Below are 21,374 nucleotides of genomic sequence, written 5' to 3'. Positions count from 1 at the left end.
CCACTGTAGCATCATCACAGGAAGATACCTACTCTCGGACTTCAGGTCTTCACACCCCAGTCAGAGACATCCAGGAAGGACAAAGTGTGACTCTTTAGTGGAAACTGAGAAATGGATATAATAACAACGAAGTATCATGACACCGGATGCTCTGCTCTGTTCCTCCAGGCATGCCCCGGCTGGCATCCTCCACGCAGGCATCAGGCAGGCTGCACACAAACCACAACTCTCCCTGCACACACACAGCCTCAATGATCCACTCCCTCATCTGATCCCACTTTTACCAGTCAAAGGTGAGACAGACAAATGTTCTACTTTTTCTCATTGACATTCTTAATAATTTCCCAACCATCATCACAAATATATGTATCAATATGCAACTTTAGTAACTGCAACCATACTGTTCCTCTTTGCTTTATCCTTAACAAAAAGCAAGTAGCAATGAGACTGAGGACAAAAGCTTGCTTTCGACCGCCACAGGGACAGATCAAAACTTGTTCCTCCTTGTCATAAAACAAAACAGTACAGAGTGGGGAGTGCTTACCTCACACACTGCTAGCTGACCTGGGTTCAATTCGCTGCACTCCAGATGGTCCCCAAGCCCTGCCAGGACTGATCTCAGAGAGAAGAGCAGATAGCAGACCCTGAGCACCACCAGGTATGGCCCAAGATGCAAAAAGTTAAAATTAAGAAAAATGAAAAAACAAAAAAACTAACATGGGGACACAGTTCAAAAAGCAGGAGTGTCTGAGTGGCATGCGTGTACAGAATCACAAGGTGGACCTCTGGTACTGCCAGGGCTCCCAAGTCCCGGTACCCCCAGAACTGTTGCATCTCCCACCAAAACAAGAACAAAAAAAGAACACTTAAGATATATAAAACTGGGGCTGGAGCAATAGCACAGAGGGTAGGGCGTTTGCCTTGCACATAGCCAACCAGGATTCGATCCCCAGCATCCATATGGTCCCTCAAGCACCACCAGGAGTAATTCCTGAGTGCAGAGCCAGAGTAACCCCTGTGCATCACTGGGTATGACCCAAAAACCAATAAATAAATAAATCGAAGTTTTTAAAATAAAGTAAAAAAAAAAAAGATGAACGAAGCTGAAAAAAAATTGCTAACCTTCACAAAAACAGAACTTTCTTCTTGCTAAACAGGTATAAACATGAGAGCATATTTATTGATTGATTGATTGATTGATTGATTTGGGGGGTCACACCCGGCAGTGCTCAAGGTCTATTACTCCTGGCATCACTTGAGGGACATGTAATGCTAGGGATTCAACCCTGACTTTCTGTACACAAAGAATGTGCTCAGTCACTGAGCGACAGTGATAGCCACCAAGCCTCCCTAGGTTACTCCCAGATTCATCTTAAAGCACAGCATCACTAAAATTACAAGGGAATAGGTAAACTTATTAAATCAAGGGCAGGAGCGACAGCACAGCCTGTAGGCCGTCTGCCCTGCACGCTGCTGGCCCAGGTTCTATTCCTCTGTCCCTCTTGGAGAGCCTGGAAAGCTACCAAGAGTATCCCGCCCGCACGACAAAGCCTGGGAAGCTACCCATGACATATTTAATATGCCAAAAACAGTAACAATAAGCCTTACAATGAAGGTGTTACTGGTGCCCACTCAAGCAAATTGATGAACAATGGGAGGATAGTGCTACATTGCTATTAAATCAAGAGCAATGATCACGATCTCTGCAACAGTTTATTAAGAAATGTCAAGAAATTCAGTGACAGACACAGCAACAAAGAAGAAAACCAGCTGGAGGGCCCCACAGCTCCTGGAGAATGCTCCAGGTCGCAAACAGAGCGAATATCACCGGGAGGTCCCAGATGGGGTAGGTGCTCCCGTACGGCCTTCTCCAGAGGAAACCCTGGTGACCATGAGCTCCTACAAGCATAGCTCTGTCATGCAGGTACCAGGACATTTTTTCCGAACTGCAATGGGGCCGCCCCGACTCCCAGGCAACCTCTGATTCCGGAAGTCACGCCCACAACTCGCCCCCCAACGCCATCTTACAGCACATAGCAACAAAGAAGAAAACAAGCTGGAGGGCCCCACAGCTCCCTGAGAATGCTCCAGGTCCCAAACAGAGCCGATATCACCGGGAGGTCCCAGATGGGGTAGGTGCTCCCATCCCGCCTTCTCCAGAGGGAACCCCGGTGACCATGAGCTCCTACAAGCATAGCTCTGGCATACGGGTACCAGGACATTTTTTTGAACCGCGCGGCCGCATAAGCGGCCATGCGACATCTCCTTATATACAAAGTGATCAATGGAAAGTAAATCATCCAACATTTCTCCCTGAAAATCAGGCTTAACTCTTTTGCAAACCACAACACCCAAAAGGAGAGAGAGAACAAAGGGGAATGCCCTGCCACAGAGGCAAGGTGGGATGGGGGGGTTGGGGGGGTGGGAGAGATACTGGGATCTGTGGTGGTGGGAAATGGGCACTGGTGGAGGGATGGGTATTTGAAAAAAATAAAATAAATTAAAAAAAAAGAAATTCAGTGACAAATAAGTTTATCTCTGTACATCTATCTTTATCTTAAGTTTCTAGTTAATCTTTCAAGGCATAACATCAAGTATTTTTTCCATATGTTATTTAGAGAATAAACAAGATAATACAGCAAAATGGCAAGTCACCTGTTTAAAAGACTAGCAAGTAGTTCTTCAATCTTCTGTTTAGCTTCAATTTCTGATGAACATTTTTTAAATGAATCCTCTTCACTGAAAGACTATCAAGGAAACAAAAATAAGAATGATTATGCAAATGTAAAATGCACCTAAGTGTACCCAGTTATACCAGCACATATGTCAAATAAATATTTGACACATCTTCAACTAACTTACCTCTCACTCTTAATTTGGACTCATTTAGTTCACCTTAAATTAACTTTTACTCTGCAAATTCCTGTACTCCACTAGAAAGTGCGCTCTGAGTCAAGAAAAATTCAAGCTCTAGCACCAGCTCCAAGCTCTACTGTATGACTACAGTGATACTTTTATCGGATTTGAATTAAAACTTAACTTTGAGCAAATTACCAACCCTTTCTACAGTATAGAATCCTCATCTTCAAAGAAAGAACAGGAGAGAAAGGAAGAAATGGAGAGGGATAAAAGATTCAAGCAGGGCTAGCGAGAGTTCGCGGGCTGGGACACCTCCATTTCCTGCCTCTCTGTGGCTGACAGGCGCCTATCATGAGAAACCCCAACCTGGGATGAACCGCTGAGCATGACCAGGTACAGTCCCCAAACAAAAGGTGCAAGCAAACAATAGCACCACCTGCCTCAAGGGTCTGTACCAAAGATAAATGAGGATAACGTCTAAAGGGACTCTGTGCAAGAATACTCATATGGGGGAAACCACCAGTATTGACTGGATGATTTATACTAGTGCTCCATACTGGTCATGGACTAGTTCTGGCCCGCAGATGTGCAAAAGTTAGAAACCTCTCCTCTATCACATTGGACCAGGATGCAGGACAGGTGAAAAGGGTGAAAAACGTTGACTGAAACATTTCTAAATTCTCCAGATTATTAAAGAACTCTGAAAACAAAACTGATTCTTAATGATATTTGAACTCCTATCTGCCATGCAGGCTACTAAAATTCAGATCCAAGAGAGACACCACTGCTGCGTCGGATGGGCCCAGGTGGGCCCCGCATCAGGGATGAAGTCTCTGGAGCCTTCTCGGGATGGGCACATGCAGTCATTCGACAACTCAAATTTCACAGTACCAACAGCCCAGTAAATTAGACCACAGAAACTTAGATGGGAAAGTTAGGCAGAAGCCCACTAAACTCAATGAGTGAAAACAATAACACAGCCTTCTCAACTAGCACCTATTAGCACAGAAAATCCTCAGGTAATGATTTCGCTAAATCCATTGTGAAATATGCTGGAATAAGAAATATAAAATAAATTTTTTCATGACCACTAAGGAGGTAGACGGGATGGGGGGACTGTGAATACTAGTGAAGGGAAGGTCATATTGCGGTAGGTTTGTGTTGAAACACTGACTATCTGAAACAACTATATTGTGAACAACTTCATAAGTCACAGTGTTCCAATAAAGTTTCAAACATAAAAAGAAAATTAAATCCTAAATTTTAAAATTAAAGTAGGTAACGTGAGACATAAATGCTTTTTTTCCCCTTTGTTTCGGGGCCATACCCTGTGGTAGTCAGGGCTTACTCCTGGCTTTGTACTCAGGAATCACTCCTGGCAGGCTTGGAGCCCTCCTTTCCCCAAACAAAAGAACATAATACTAAGATTAGATCTTTTTATCTCAAAATAATGTGACAACATGTACTTAAGTAAAATAAATCTCATGTACCTGAGGTGGTCCTGAGGGTGTCACAGGGGTATTATCCTCTCCGAAACTGAGTTTCTGAATACGGTGAGCAACTGAAATTCCTAATTCCTTTTCTAATATTTTGGACGAAAAGGTCTGAAGGTCATGCAAACTACTGATACCCAGAGCTTCAAGACGTTTGGTGGTTTTATAGCCAATACCTAAACAAAAAGAAGTGCATGTATTGTTAAAGTGACTTACTCACCTTTCTTCTTAAAATAAAATTATGACAGTATTACAAACATCAACCACACCCTTAAATTACATAATCAGCACCTTGCTAAGCTCAATTTAATTGTGAACTGGGATGCTCTGCTCAGGTTTGTTCTGCATTTATGTCTCAAGTTCCCCACTTTAATTCTGAGATTTGGGATTTAAATTTTTTTATGTTTGAAACTTTACTGGAACATTGTGATTTACGAAGTTGCTCATAATTCAGTCGTTTCATGTATGCTGAGTCATATGAACCATACGACACACTTATCACCACACAAACATGGGTAAAAATGTGAAATGAGCCAGAGAGATAGCACAGGGATTATGGCGCTTGCACAAGGCCAAGTCTGGCTCAATCCCCAGAAACGCAGATGGCTCCCAAAACATGACCAGGAATGGTCCCTGGATGCAGAGCCAAGAATATTTCCAGAGTGCAAGCAGTAACCCCGAAGCACTGTGGTTCACAAACAAACAAACAAACAAACAAACATAAATGCCAATTGTGACACCTAAAGATTGAACTTCAGCTGACTTAAAAAGCCTGTTACAACTTACTCCCTAGCAAAGAAACAAGGCTGAATGTACCTGTTAGCAACGGTCTATAAAGACTTACTGACTTACAAAATCAGGCACAGGGATAGGTCAGGGATTCCTGCCTGGCAAGCCTGAGAGGCTGAGTTTGGTCCCTGGCACTGCGAACATTCACCAGGTGTGGTCGTAATGGCTCTGCTGTCTGGGAATCCCTCTGCGCAGCTGGGTGTGTGCGCTGAAAGACAGCCCGGTATGTGCCAGCACCACAGTTAAAGTGTGTGAGCCCTAATGGGCACACAACTAGAGACACAAGCACTGCAGCCTGAGAGCAAGGACGTGAGCACCACAGTGACACAGGAAGAGCACTACCACCAGAACGGGTGTGAGTACCACAAAATGAGTCGTGGCCTCTGCTAAGCATCTAGGCCAGCACCACAACCAAGTCTTGAGTGCCACTGAGTGCCAGTAAGTACCACAAGTGTGCAAGCACCACATTCAGGCATGTGGGACTCACAGGGACGACAGCAATAGCAACAAAGATGCAGGAAAGAGGAAGCAAAGAAGGAAAATAAAGAAACGACCTTGTCACATGACCTTAATGGAGTGAAGAGCCTTCATGGAAATCAGTTTCCTCATCTTTAAGACACAAACTTTGCCTATGAGCTTTGGAAGGTCCCTTGAAAGTCCAATGTTTTAACTACATTCTCAAAATTGTTATTAAAAGACCAATTCTTGTATTGAGACACACTGTACAGTAGGAGGGTATGAACCAGGGAATAAAAACAAAGACCTTCTTTCCAGCTTATAACTTTCCTGATCATAGGAATTCATGGGATATCATAGGATTCCTTTGATATCTCCTAACTGGTTCCTTTAAGAAAACAGGTTTGTGGGTTTGTTTGTTTTTTGAAGTCTTCCCCAGGCGTCAACACATGTTCTTCACATGACTTCACTTCATGGATATCACATTTTTAAAATCAAAGAAATATTAATGAGACATACAGCACAGAAGGCAGGAGGTTTGCCTTGCACATGGACAACCCAGGTTCGATTCCTCCACCCCTCTCGGAGAGCCCAGCAAGCTACCGAGAGTATCCCTCCCGCACAGCAAAGCCTGGCAAGCTCCCCATGACATATTTAATATGCCAAAAACAGTAACAAGAGGTCTCACAATGGAGACGTTACTGGTACACGCTCGAGCAAATCGATGAACAATGGGGAGGACAGTGCTACAGTATGCCAATACTTTTACTTACCAGGCAATTCCTTGATGTGCTTCAAACTCTGAATCAGATCTTGAGAACTTTCAGGTAGTAAGACTGTTTGTTGATTTGGCTTAAAGGTGCCAGAAACCAATTTTGCCAGTAGTTTATTCGAAGCCACGCCGGCACAGCCCGTGAGTCCCAGCTGACTGTACATGGCCTCGCGCATCTCGGCGGCAACCTGCGAGCCCAGGAGCAGTCTGCAGTGTGCGACGTCATGCAGGTTGACAGCTAAAAAGACCACCAACGTCGTTAGCCATCACCACACACAAACTATTTCCTGAGAAGTTTGGAAAGTATACAGCGTGATTCCAACCCCATACCACCACCACACTCTTTATTTTTACTTTTTTGTTCTTCTTATCATCTCATTCCTACTTTGGACAAACTGGCAGGCTACCGAATGTAACCTGCCCACACGGCAGAGTCTGGCAAACTCCCCGTGGTATACCCAATATGCCAAATACCAGTAACAATGATGGGTCTCATTCTCCTAACCCTGAATGAGCCTTGAATGTGGCACTTTTTAAAAAAATCTCAGGGCTAGGACGAAGGAGACGTTACTGGGGCCTGCTCGAGGCAATCGATGAACAACAAGATGGTCGTGATCGTGATTGTTCTTCCCAAGAATTCCTCGGTGTATTTCAGGGGTCTGTGAATGAACACATGCTGGGTGTTCTTAATGGTTAGGAAATTATGAAAACTGATTCCTCATTAAAAAAATAATAATAGGGGCTAGAGCGATAGCATAGAGGGTAGGGCGTCTGCCTTGCACACGGTCGACCCGGGTTCAAGTCCCATCATCCCATATGGTCCCCCGAGCACTGCCAGGAGTAATTCCTGAGTGTAGAACCAGGAGTAACCCCTGAGCATCGCTGGGTATGACCCAAAAAGCAAATAATATAATAATAACAATAATAATAATAATAAAAATAAAAGTCTTACAGGAGCTGAGAGATAGTACAGCTGCCTTGCACACAGCTGACCTGGCGTTGATCCCCACACCCTCAGGAGTGATCCCTGAGCACTGCAAGTGTCCCAAAACAACAACAACAAAAAAATCATACTGAAATTAACATAACTTTTACTCATTTGTCTCTAACAATAACTTTTTTTAAAAAATAAACATTGCTTTATTTTTTCTTTTTGGGTCACACCTGGCGATGCTCAGGGGTTACTACTGGCTCTGCCTGCACCCAGGAATTACTTCTGAATTATGGGACCATATGGGATGCTGGGGATCGAGCCCGGGTGAGCTGCATGCAAGCAAATGCTCTCCCTGCTGTACTATTACTCTAGCCCCAACAATCTTATTTTTAAATATATGAATCTAAACTTTATACTACAGTTATAATGTGGTAAAAAAGAAATTTCCAATTCGTGCATTATTTAAGAGAGCTTTTATGAAAGTAGACAAAAATTACATGGAAACAGATTTTCTTAAGTGTGAAAATGGTCTTGAAGCTATACTTCTTATCCTAGGAATATCTGGGGATAGAGCTCAGCAGTAGAATGCCTACAGGTGTGAGGCATTAGTTTCAATCCTGAGCACCATCAACCTCCCCACACGCACAGAAAGTAAAGAAAGCGTACTCGGGAATGCTGCATGATTGTTTCTGCAATGTTTTTTAAATGGATCACTGCTCGACCAACCAATCAATACAGCAATAGAAAGTGAGTTAAAGCAATATGGCAAATAATACCGGCATCTCTACAAGTGTTCACTGTACTATTCTGCCAACTTTGCTATAGATTTGAGGGGAGGGGGTCTTCAGTCCAATTTGTGGGCAAGCAGAAGAATGCATAATCAAAGGACCTCGTTTTGTTTAATCCCCAGCATTATGGGAACCCTCAGGCCCCTGCCAGGGATGCTCAGGGAGTCATGAGGTGGGAGGGCTCAAACTTGGGGCCTCAGGCATGCTAGGCACGCATTCTATACAGTGTTCCAATCAATAAAGTTTGAGTGTGCCTTAAAAAATCACAGAACAGAATCAAGACGGAGATCAAGAGCAGAGGACGCAGCCTCCAAGTGTGGGGCCCTGGTTCGATCTCTGGCATCACAACATAATCTGCAAACATATTTAGAGCCATGCGGCAGCACCGGCCTTCTCGGCGCCATGCAGCACATGAGCAAAAGACAGGGGGAAGCGCCACGTCTTCCCAGGGAGAGAACTGCAGCCGCCCCTTCATGTCAGTAGAGACTGATGCTTGAGTTCTCAGGAAGGGAGAGCAAGCACACACTCAGAACTCGGAGGAGCGAGAAGGTTCGGGGCAAGCGTCCAGGGATCAGAGCAGCTTGTGTCCCGTGTTGTGCGATGTGGGAGTGACCAGCAGAGTCCCAAGGGGTTTGCCACAGCACTGGACAATGGCTGGAGCCTATCTGCAGCTTATTTTCCAAAGCAAGTGTCTTTGGAAACAGCGTTAGTCATTTCCGCCCTCATGTGGAAAGGAGATAAACCACTCTGCTTTCTGGCTAGGAGCTGGCAGAGATTACCTGGACTGATGCAAAATGAGCTGGCAAACAAAAGATGGCAAGAAATCTGGAGTGGAGTCCGAGGCTTAACTCCTCAAGTCAGCGGGAAGCCTCAGGAGTTTGGTGCCTCAGAGATACAGAGGCGGAAAGGAGACAAAACTGGCAAATTTGCTCCCTCTCAAACATTTGCTTCTAAGTAGTTTTATTTATAACTTTGCAACTGACTTATAAACCACATGACCAAACCAAGTTGTAACTGAGGGGTGGAGAAGGCTCAGCGGGGAAGCCTCTTGCTGTGTGTGTCCACTGCGGTGCTTACACAGGCACCAAATGCCTCCCAGCTAGCCACAGCCGGTGGGCATGAGCCCCACATCCCACAAAATGGGTGTGCACCACATTTACCTTGTCATCACAGGGTCAGGAGAGGGGGGAGGGGATAAGAGAACACTGCTCTAAGAAAAATGGCAACACACCAACTATGTCAGAGAAACAAATAGTGCAAAGTACACAGAGTCAATGCCATCAAAATGTCCTATCATCATTCCGCATTTCGGCTTAATATGAAATGACACCTAACTTTAGGCATCTGAAATTAGTGAAAAATTAGGCTATACCTTGCACCCCCCCCAAAAAAAAGCAGCTTTCAGAAAACAAGACTGATTGCTGAACACTAGGCCCCGGGGAGTTGGCTCCAAGATGGGGGCATATACTCTGCACATGCCAGGCCCAAGTTTCAATCCCAGACCCCAGGGTCCCCGAGCACTGCCGGCGTGTTTCACTTGTTCCAGCACAGCAGGGCTTAAATTGTTCTACATCCTTGGACCTTTGCTTTACACTGTCTGGACCAATGAGCTGAGTAATAACAGGAATGACCCCCCACCCCCAAACCCCCACCTCCACCAGGTCCTCTGAGAACTGTAAAAAAAAAAGTTTTTGTATTACTAAATTATGATATTTATTAGTTTAAGTGTTCCGGGACAGCCTGAGATGCTTGGGAGCTACTCCCAGTATGTATGGTTTTTAGAAGACCGTACAGTTCAATCCCAGCAGATAGAGCCTGGGGCTCCTGCAGGAGAAGCACACACTCGAGCTCTTTTGGCCAGCTCCCGGCTCCAGGAAATTCTGTGTTCTCAGTCATTAAGCAGAGTAGGTCGGGGCTCACTCACACTGATTATTGTACACGTGGCCGGACACAGCCATTGTTGAAAGCTCATCACACTGAAGCTGCTGCAGTCTCTTCTCAACAATATCAGTGATGTCCACGAAATTTTCATCGAATCCCAGTCTCTCAACAAACGGACTGAATTCTTCTAACAACTCTAAGTGAAAATAACATTGGAGCACAGACGGATAATTGAAATTTTAATTAGAAATATTCGGTCACCGAAATATAATCAACGTGTCATTAAAGATTATCTGTTTACCTGTATATAAGGGGAACACTCCAAGCAGTGCTCAGGGCCTAAGGCTACCCCTTGGCACTCAGAGGCTGCCAAAGCTACATCACCAGAGAGCATGCAGAGCCAGGACGGGACTCTGAGCTCACACAGGTCTTGCATGTGCTCTCTCAGCTGAGCCTCTCTGACTCTGCAGCACACTTTGAGTTCAAGGCATTATCTTCGCCTCAAAACAATGGTCCCTGTTGGAGGCTGCTCATGGAAATATACTTAGCTCCCTTTCCTAAACCTGTGATTTCTGTAATCTGCAGTATATTGATAATCAGTACTTGTAGTTCATAGTTCACTATGGAACTATAACTATATAAAACAGTCCCATACTATTTTAAAACTATTATAAAATTGTCTCATACTATTTTTTTAAATTTATTTTTAGATGTATTTTTTTAAGTTAAAAATCCTAAGACACTCTCTACCCATTTTCCATAATTACCACACCTTTTCTGATGGGTTCAGACAGTAGGTAACAAACAATAGAGGGAAATGTACATATATTTCAATATATTTCATATATTTCAAATGTACGTATATTTCTCCTCTCAGAGAGCCCGGTAAGCTACCGAGAGTATCCCGTTCACACAGTAGAGACTAACAAGCTCTACTGTGGTACATTCAATATGCCAAAAACAGTAACAATAATGGGTCTAATTTCCCTGACTTTAAAAGAGCCTCCAATATGGCAGCATTGGGAAAGACGAGTAAGGAGGGGCTGCTAAAATCTCAAGGCTGGGACAAGTGGAGACGTTACTGGCGCCCGCTCGAGTGACTCAATGACCAATGGGATGACAGTGATACAGTGATGACCTTGAGGGGGATTATCAAAGGATAAATTGTAGTCTGTATAGAAAAGCAGAAATAAGTAACATATTCCAGCTATACTTCCACAAGTGTCTTACAAAGGCAAAGCAGACATAAAATTCCTCATTGTAGTGTTTAGTATCGTAAACGTCATAGTGAACATAGACTACCAAGAGATAGTCTCATTCGTACTGCAGTTTATCTGTTAAGAGCAAGGATAGACCAGACATTCCATAAATTTTTTCTAATACAATATTCAGTCCTTTGGTCAAGAAACTGAACCTAACCAAGATTTGAAATAATTTCCAAGGGACAATCAATTCTCATTTCTAGAATTAAAATAACTTTTTTTGAGAAGAATTTTTCACTTCTCTCTGAATCACCTACTGATGCTAGCCAGATGGCAGGACGCCAATTATTTATCGCCTCTTCAGACAAACAATGTGACCAAAAAAATTACATTCAAGCTACATGGAAAACACCATTATCTCCTCTAGGAGGAGAATTTCTGTCCACATAAGGGATTCTTTCACATTTTTCTCATCAGTGTCTGCAATGTTCTTTCAAAGATATACACACCTGATATCTAAGAGCAACAGGTAGGATATAAAAATACACAGTTTGTGTCAAAACAATACAAGAAAAATAAAGGACAAAGTTTTAAATAATAAGCAGAGAAGCAAATGAAACATAGAGCCATACACAATGCTGCTGGATCACTAAATAACGATGACAATGTCTCTGTAATTACATCATAAGCAGAAGCCACTTAACACTCCTCAGTTTGGGGCTGGATGCTTAACAGAGGCTAAGGCCTTGCAGGACCAGGTGATCCCCAGCACTTCAGGCCCCTGAGCACCACTGGCATGGGCACAGTGGCCCTGGCACTGCAGGTCCTGAACAGCACCACATCCTCAGGCCTGGAATCACCAGCAGTGGCTCCCAGGCCTCTCTGAGCACTATTGAGAAACCCCCATCCCCTGCCAAAGTTCCAAGTTAACCTCCTTTTGGCTGTCAACTTTACAAACAAGATGCATTTATTAAACATATCATTATGTTTAATAAATAAATCCCCAAAGAAAATTGTGATTATGGAAAGATACCTAGGCAGAAATGTATAAAGTGGTTACCTATATTTATGTAATATATATACATAATATAATGACCAGAGATAAACTCAATCTAGATGACTATAAGCCTGTTTCTCATTTAAGTCAGAAAATACTATGAGAAAAATAACACTAAAAATAGTTCTCATCAATGCACAAGTCACACTGCGAGTATTGTTTTAAATCAGGGCACCCTGAATTATAGTACTGCGGACAGTGCTATCTTCAGCGACGGCGTTACCCCATAGCCACCATCTCTAGGTGCCACACCAGGCCAACCACCACAACCTCCACCACCTTAGCACATTCAGCTCCGTAGGCCAACTCTCGGGGTGCTACCATTGGCTGATCTTCAGTTCTTACTGTATTTGTTTATAATCCACATATGAGAGAGAGCAATGAATGAATTTCTCATTATATGAGTGCATTTTTAATTCTTTCAAGAGATTTTATAATTAAGGATCGTGGGGTACGAGTGACAGTACAGTGGATAGGGCATTTGCCTGGCGGGTTTGACCTCCAGCATCCCCTACGGTCCCCCAAGAACCACCAGGGAGGTGCTGATCCAGGAATAAGCCCTGAGCACCACAGAGTGTGGCCGAAAAACAAAACAAAAAGATCATTGTAAAAACTCAGATTTACTACAGAACGGGAAATAATTTTTACCCAATACCCATTTGATAAAGGGTTGATATCAAGGACATACAAAGCACTGGTTGAACCCTACAAGAAGAAAAGATCTAACCCCATCAAAAATGGGGTGACAAAATGAACAGAAACTTTCCCAAAGAATAAATCCGAATGGCTAAAAGGCACATGAGAAAATGTTCTACATCACTAATCATCAGGGGGATGCAGATCAAAACAACAATGAGATACCATCTCACACCACAGAGACTGGCCCACATCCAAAAGAACAAAAGCCACCGGTGTTGGCGTGGATGTGGCGAGAAAAGGACTCTCCTTCCCTGCTGGTGGGAATGCCGAATGGTTTAGCACTTTTGGAAAACAGTATGGACGATTCCAAAAAATTAGAAATTATGCTCCCATTTGACTCAGCAATACCACTACTGGGAATATATCCTGGCGAGGCAAAAAAGTACAGTCGAAAAGACATCTGCACTTCTATGTTCATTGCTGCACTATTCACAATAGCCAAAATCTGGAAAAAAACCCAAGGGCCCAAAAACAGATGACTGTCAAAGAAACTTTGGTACATCTACACAATGGAGTATACTATGCAGCTGTTAGAAAAGATGAAGTCATGAAATTTACATACAAGTGGTACTACATGGAAAGTATCATGCTAAGCGAAATGAGTCAGAAAGAGAGGGACAGACATAGAAAGATTGCATTCATCTGGGGAATATAAAGTAACAAATTGGGAGACTAACACCCAAGAATAGCCGAGATAAGTACCAGGAGGTTGACTCCATGGCTTGGAGGCCAGCCGCACATGCTGAGGGAGAAGGCAGCTCAGATAGAGAGGGGAGCACCAAGTAAAGGGTGTTGGGAGGATCCCCCCAGGATGGGAAATATATGCTGAAAGTAGACTATAGACTGAACATGAGTGCCACTCAATGCCTCTCTTGCAAACCACAGCACCCAAAAGGAGAGAGAGAACAAAAGGGAATGCCCTGCCACAGGGGTGGGGTGAGATGGAGGCGTGGGAGGGATGCTGGGAGCATTGGAGGTGGGGAATGGGCACCGGTGGAGGGATGGGTACTCAATCATTGTATAACTGAAACCCAAGCACAAAAATTTGTAAGGTCAACAACTGTACCACATGGAGATCACTAACAAAAAAAATTTAAAAAAAAAACCTCAGATTTACTTGGGATGGGGATGTGGCTCAGTGGCAGAGCATGTGCCCTGGGTTTAATTCAGTTTCCTGAGCACCCATGGAAGTGACCCCTAATCACAATCGTGATTAGGTCCTAAACACAGCTGGGTGTGACCCTCACCCCTGCAAAAAAAAAAAAAATTTTTTTTTAAAGATTTACTGAATATTCAATATCACATTTCAAACTATTATGTTTTAGATAATACACACTTTAAGAATCAGGTGCTATTAATAATTATGGAAGACAACAAGTACAAAGTGGGGTACACTACGTAATACGAATCGAGGCCCAGTTAAACAAGTACAGAAAAAAATACAATGAACTACTGTGAGCGTGTATTTTAAAAACAAGCTCTGAGTGATATAAAAATTTATTGAGAACAAAGGCAAAATATAGTACTGAGTGTTATATAATCAGTTCTCTGTTCTTTAGAATGGAACTCAATATCTAAATAGACGAATTTTGCACGAATGTAGAAGTAGAAACACAGTCTTATCTTTTGTTTAGTTATCCCTTTACCCAACTTCCTCTAATTTTAGCACTGCCTCCTCTCATCTAGATTTAATCAATATTCAAAGTTAATGTGTATCTTTTCAAGTCTCTCCTCCTATATGTGTGCAGACATATACTTTATGTCAGGAGGGAGAGGAAGGGTTCGAATCACTGTTTTTATACACATGAAAAAATATACACAAGGGCTTGAATTTGGCATTTTATTCACTTTAAATCATGAGTCAAATAGGACATCAATAACGCTTTCTGTTTAACTACAGAAAATCCCATCAGAAAAGACTTCTTTGATTATCCTTCGTTTAATCATGAAATCAATACTTATATTTATCTTATTCTCTTCTAGACTGGCACTTTATTTCACATTGCTGTCAACTATAAACCAAGCATTAAAAGAAGTCATTTATATATATATAATTACATGGCTTTATTTCTAATTAGAAAATACCCCAGCAGTGCTAACACTCGTTTAAAGGCTAGAAGATGTATCTTTTTTGGTCCACTCCCAGCTCAGATCTCAGGGTCCTTTGGGCAGTACACAGTGATGGGGATCAAACCCAGGCCAATCGGGACATAAAGCATGCATTCAAGTACTTTGAGCCATATTCACATTTTTTCCAATTTTATTTTATAGTCTTCTCATATTTATATACATACCAATTGTGACATTAATTTTGTCCAAACACACATTCTGTTTCGGTATTATTTATGACCCATAAAGTCAACCTCCCGTAACTAAGTAAAAATGTTTGGGTCACACCCAGCAGTGTTCAAGGGCAGCTCCCAGTTCAGTGCTCAGAGAACAATGCAGTGACAGAGATCCAACAAAGGCTTCCTTACATGCAAAGCACATGCTCCAATACACTCAGCTACCCCTCAAATTCTCATATGATTTTTTAAAAGGTAAGATCCAAAATTAAATGTTCTTAGAAAAAAAGAAAAAGAAACATGGTATTTTACTTTTAGAGGATTTTTATAATGAGTAATTACCCTCCATAAAAATTAGGCTGCAAGTTTACTGCCCATTACCGTACCTGTAACCTTGTACGACATCTCTCTATAACGTGTCAAGTCTTCTCCATTAACTAATACCAGCTGTGGACATCTTTCTTTTGCATCTCTGACACTCATAACTTTCTTAACTCCAAGTTTCCTCGCTTCATAGTTACAAGTAACCACCAAATATTTCTGCTGCACCCCTGTAAAACAAAACACACTATGAGAAAATGAAACAAAACTGAATGTGTACATCCATTATCTTAAATGTTATGAATGCTATGTTATAGGTGTAAACTGTAATGCAACATATCTTAATAAAAAAATAAAAACCTGTTTAAAATTATACCCGTAGGTTAGAGATCTAGTTCAAGTGGCAGCGCGCAGGCCTCGTGTGCGGAAGCCCCTGAATTATACCCAGAGTGCTATACGCTGTACAGCTAGAGCTCCAAGCACGGTGGGGCTAAGCACTGCGGCCAGAGAGTAGGACAGCAGGGAAGGCTCTCGCCTTGCACACAGCTGACCCACATTCGATCCCCTGGATGCCAGAGGTCACCTGATCCCTACCAGGAGTTAAACATCACCAAATGTGGCACCCAAACCAGAAATAATAAAAAACTAAAAATAAATTGAGATAGTATATTGTTAAGTAACAATGTAAAATGCAAAAGCAATTCTAATAAAATAAAATACAGAACAGTAAAATTTTAAATTTCATAACTGTATGTTGAAAATAGCACCGCAGCACTGTCCTCCCATTGTTCATCGATTTGCTCAAGCAGGCACCAGTAACGTTTCCATTGTGAGACTTGTTGTTACTGTTTTTGGCATATCTAATACACCAAGGGGAGTTTGCCAGGCTCTGCCATGCAGGTGGGATACTCTCAGTAGCTTGCTGGGCTCTCCGAGAGAGAAGGAAGAATCGAACCCGGGTTGGCTGTGTGCAAATCAAAGAATTAGTATACTAAAATTCAAATAAGTTATATGCAAAATGAAATGAAACAACTTTTAAATGAAATTATAACAGCAAAGTTTAAAATAACATAGATGGGGCCAGAATGAAAGTATAGTGGGTAGGACATCTACCTAGCATGTGGCCAACCCAAGTTCTATCTCCAGCGACCCTTATAGTATTCCAAGCCCCACAGAGATCCCTGAGGGCAGTGCCAGGAGTAAGCCCTGAGCACTGCTGGGTGTGGTCCAAAAAACAAAAAATGAAAATAAAACTAAAATGAAATAAAATCATATGTAGAATAAAATATATAATGTAAGAAAACATAAGACACAAAATTTTAAAAATTAACCACAAAATAAAATGTAAACAAAATTTAATAAGATAAATTTTACACATTTTTAAAATAAAAATATGTATAGCACATATTTGCACAGCACAGAGTGTCTGCCTTGCATGTGGCCAACCTGGCTGCCCCAGTTCGATTCCTCTGCCCCTCTCGGACAGTCCGGCAAGATACCCAGTGTATCTCGTCCACACAGTAAAGCCTGGCAAGCTTCCCGTGACATATTCGATAGGCCAAACACAGTAACAACAAGTCTCAAAATGGAGACGTTACTGGGCCTGCTCGAGCAAATCAAAGAACAACGGGAGGACAGTGCTACAGTGCTATAATGAAAATATAAATAAAATGATTAAATACAATATAAATATTAAGAAAATAGGTTAAAAATAAAATAAAAATAAAACAAATACATGAAATGACTAAATTTAAAAGTTTCAAAATATACTTAAAATTGAAACTAAGCCAGGAATGTAGCTCATCATTAAAGTACTTGTCTTGTGTTAGGCTCTAGGTTTGATCCCCTAGAGTTAGAAAAGAATAGTATTAAGTAAATTTTTAAATAGATTATAAAAACATATGATAAAGTAAAAAGTAATATTTGAAATACATAAAATTATAGAACAATTGATCATATTAAAATTAAATTAAGTTATATTAAAAAATTAAAACTAGCAAATATGAAACTAAGATTCAAAAGTTAAACAAAATAAATTTTAAAATATAGCCTCAATTAATCAAAAATCTATTAAGTAGGAAGAGTTTCAGGCTACAATCTACCTATAAACTAAATACCAATACGTTATTTTTCCTTATCTCAATTTTATTTTTGCTTGTCTTGCCTAGAGAAAACTTAATCAAAAACACGATGAATAGAAAAAAATTACATGTCAAAGATGCATCAACTATTTCACATACAAAAGGTAATTTGAGTATTTTTTTAATTTAGCAAAACTCACCATAAATTGATGTATTTTATAAAATTCTTCAGTGATAAAATATAACCCTTATAGGAATTTTTTTACACAATACAAAAACAGATTAACATAGTACTATATGTAACTCCCGAGCCTGGCAAGCTCCCCATGACGTATTCCATATGCCAAACACAGTAACAACAAAGTCTCCAATGGAGATGTTACTGGGCCCGCTCAAGCAAATCGTTGATCAGCGGGAGGGCCTTTACTTTACATGTTTTTTAAAAAAATCTTAAAACAACTGAATACAATTCATTGCAGCCACTTGCTAGAAAAACTCACTTTTGAGTAATAAAATAATGTTCTGACTCGGAGAAAGAGTATAGTGGGTAAGGTTCTCACCTTGCTCCTAGCCACATCTGGTTCCACCCCTGGCAAAGAATATGTTTTCCTGAGCCAGGAGTGATCCCTGAGCACAGAAACAGGAGTATGACCATTAAGTGTAGACCCCAAACCAAAAGAATAACAACAAAGTACAGTTTTCTCAGAGCCAGTGAGATGGTCAAAAAGCAGAAGATCAAGCTTCCATTGAAGGCGACAGATCTGTTAATTTCCCAAGGGCAAGGTCCCCTGAGCATTGCCAGGAAGGATGAGCACTGTATAGGAAGATACTCCCCTGCACTACCATGGGTGACTCAAAACAGAAGAAATAAAAGCAGTGTTCTCTTCCAAGTACCTATCTACAACCATCACTAAGTATCCCCTCCCCATAAATGTTCTAGTCATTGCACTGTCCTTCACAGCAATCACAACAGATTAGACAAAGAAGTGATACTGAGTAACTTCATTACCAAAACATTGTAACATTATAATCATCTACCAGCAGTATAAAAAATGCTAGTTTACTAGTGCCTTAAGATTGCTAAAATTATTTGCGTTTCTCTTGGTACTTGGGTACCATTTACCACAAAAGTAATATTGGCACAAATTATGTAAAATGTCAACATGTAGAAGTTTATGTCCACTCCCCCTAATGTATGACGTTTTTACTTTTTGTGTTACTGTTATGGGGTATATCTGGCAATGCTGAGGGCAAGATACTGTTAGCTCAGCACTCAGGAATCACTCCTGGAGGTACTCGGAGAATCATCCCTGACCCCTGGTGTAGGAGTTTTTTACACCCTGGGATCAAATTCAGGTCAGCAGTGTGCAAGGCAAGCACCCTACCCACTGTGCTATAGCTCTGGCCCTCACATCTTTAATATTACAAATGCAAAATATTTCCACAAGACCTTTTATATAACAAATTATGTCCAAAATTGGATGCATCAAAAGTAAAAATGTAACATTCAGCTATCAACCACAATTAAAAAGTGAATGAGGAATTTGTTAAATTTTTTAAAAAGCAGTCTTTTAATACAGTATTGTACATTAACATCACTTTATCTTAACAGACCAAAGGGTCTGTTTGTTGCGTAAATGAAAGACTACTTTCACTTTGTCCAAGAAACTTGCAGCAATGTCTTCATTTCCTGATAACAATTCCATCTGTGTCTTAATTACATTTTCCTATGAAGCATTATCTATATAGTATTTTTTGTTATAATGCCACTAGCTAGAGAAAAGTTAGAGCCCTCCCAATACTAACCACTTAGCACCCTTAAGAGAGTTTAAAGATCCTACATTAACCTTGGCATACTAAGCAGTAGTCCTCTGGATTCTTTCACCATCAACTAGCCTGGAGTTGTTAGAATTTAGTAAAAGAGCACTAGCACGAGAGGAAAACATGCTCCTTTACCTCTATACTAAAAGATAAGGAAGCAAACTATTTCACTGTCTGTACAGCACCTTAATTTCGCTTTCAAAATCTTCCTTGACTTTAAGTCAGAATATAACAAACATTAATAAATGAGTGGCTAGCCACTTTAGACAATGAAAATATTACCGATGTTCAGAATTACCTAAAGGCTTGTCCTTTAGTTCTGGATTTAAGATCATTTCTACTTGTGCGTAAAAGCAATCGAGGTCCACGTGCACTATGACTCTAGATGAACCGTCTGCAGGTACAACTTGATGAACGGCTGCACAAATATGCAAATAATATTTTTAAATGTATTTAATTACTTATTATCTGAGTATTTCCAGTTCCCTAAGACATGAGTAAAAAGCTTCATCTACATTAGAATCCTCTATTCAGACAGCAATTATTTCTCCCTACCCTTCCCACCACCACAACCAATAAATTTGAGGGGGAGGAATGCCTGATCAGTACTGGTAATCCTGCCACCTGGAAATTTATAATTAGAATAAATTCAAACACGCTGAAACTTTAAATGCTCTTAACCAACTGCCAGGCCCGGATGTTGCTCAATGGAACAGCAACTGCTTTGCATACATAAGGTGCTGGGGTCATTCCTGGCAGCCTGAAACAGGAAACAGAAGCTAACGTATAGGTCCCAGAAGATTCCACAGGACAGCAAAATTATCTCTCTGCTACAGGGTGAACGCCCAAGACGTCGGACAGTGCCTGGCATATAACAGACTATCGATCAATTCCGTGTGCTTCAAAGAACAGCAATAAAAGGAAAAACCAATCAAAAAGGAAGCTGGGGGGTTTCGGGAGGGAGAAAAACACTGAGCAACTACTTTTTTTTAAGTGACTCATGCCATGGGCGCAAGCAGTTTTCCACTCTTCACCCCAGTAGAAAAGAGGGTAAACAAAATACCAGGCGGTGCTGCAGTTTAGAGTCTGAAGCTGGAGGGGAATGGCGAAAAGAATTCATAATAGACTCTTAATAGAGTCATTACGCTAATGCTCATTGCTACGTTGGGACGAATAAAGCAGAGTGATGTAAGAAGCCTGCAACTAGCTCAGATCTGAGTGTGTTAATATGGGGGTGGCAGGAAGCGGGGCGACCCAGAGACAGAAAGGGCAGCGCTCGCCCCCACATCTGGGCCGGAGGGGGGGGTGCAGAGGTGGAGCCCCTGCAGCCGACCCTGGTCCGGGGTCTCCGGACCCTGCAAGCTCTGAGACCGCCGCCCTGTGCTGTCAGGGGGTGGGCTTAAAAATCGCTTTTTCCTCGCATGCCGGCTCCAGCGCCCACCCGACGTCGAGGTCGGGACCCTCCCTTCGCCGGGTCCCCGCCAGGGAGCACGAGGCGGCCGGAGCCTGCTCTGGGTGCGACCCGGAAGACCAAAAGGGCCGAGCCGGGCGGGGGCAGCCACGCCCCAACGGACACCGCCGCCGCCTCGGGCGCCCTCCTAACCCGCGCCGCCCCCGCCACCCTGCCCCGCCCTCATTTACACCGAGGAACCGGGCCGCCGGGGTCCCCTGGCACTGCCACACCCCGCTCCGCCCGTAGCATGGCCGGGTCGTGTCCGCTTCCGCGTCGCAGCCGCCTACGTCATCCGGCTCCGCCCCGGATGGCCACGCCCCGGGTGGCTCCGCCCCAAACTGGCTCCGCCTCCGACTTTTCTGCCAACCGCAGCACAGCTTCCGGCCGCTTCCGCCTGGTCTCCAGGGCAACCGAGAACCCACCGCCTCCCCGCCGCTCGGGCCAGTGCGCCTGCGTGGTGCGGCCCCTCCTGTCAGCTCTCCC

At 42.5% G+C, this 21,374-nt stretch overlaps 1 protein-coding gene across 1 annotated transcript in view; it reads right to left on the bottom strand.

Annotated features, from left to right (window-relative positions):
• The window catches only part of POLI (DNA polymerase iota), a 32,645-nt gene extending 11,518 nt beyond the window's left edge, over nucleotides 1-21,127 (bottom strand). The window contains exons 1-7 of the mRNA XM_056138195.1: nucleotides 21,080-21,127; nucleotides 19,737-19,856; nucleotides 15,602-15,766; nucleotides 10,016-10,168; nucleotides 6,371-6,607; nucleotides 4,350-4,528; nucleotides 2,656-2,747 (exon numbers count right to left, since the gene is read on the bottom strand). Of these exons, the coding sequence (XP_055994170.1) occupies nucleotides 2,656-2,747; nucleotides 4,350-4,528; nucleotides 6,371-6,607; nucleotides 10,016-10,168; nucleotides 15,602-15,766; nucleotides 19,737-19,773 (863 nt within the window). The 5' untranslated portion in view covers nucleotides 19,774-19,856; nucleotides 21,080-21,127. The remainder of the gene's footprint in view (nucleotides 1-2,655; nucleotides 2,748-4,349; nucleotides 4,529-6,370; nucleotides 6,608-10,015; nucleotides 10,169-15,601; nucleotides 15,767-19,736; nucleotides 19,857-21,079) is intronic.
• Between the last annotated feature and the right edge of the window lie 247 nt (nucleotides 21,128-21,374).

This window comes from Sorex fumeus, unplaced genomic scaffold, assembly GCF_029834395.1.
Source record: "Sorex fumeus unplaced genomic scaffold, SorFum_2.1 ptg000128l, whole genome shotgun sequence".
Lineage (NCBI taxonomy): Eukaryota > Metazoa > Chordata > Mammalia > Eulipotyphla > Soricidae > Sorex > Sorex fumeus.
Note: the sequence above shows the minus strand (reverse complement) of the source record. Positions and strands in the feature narration are given on the sequence as shown.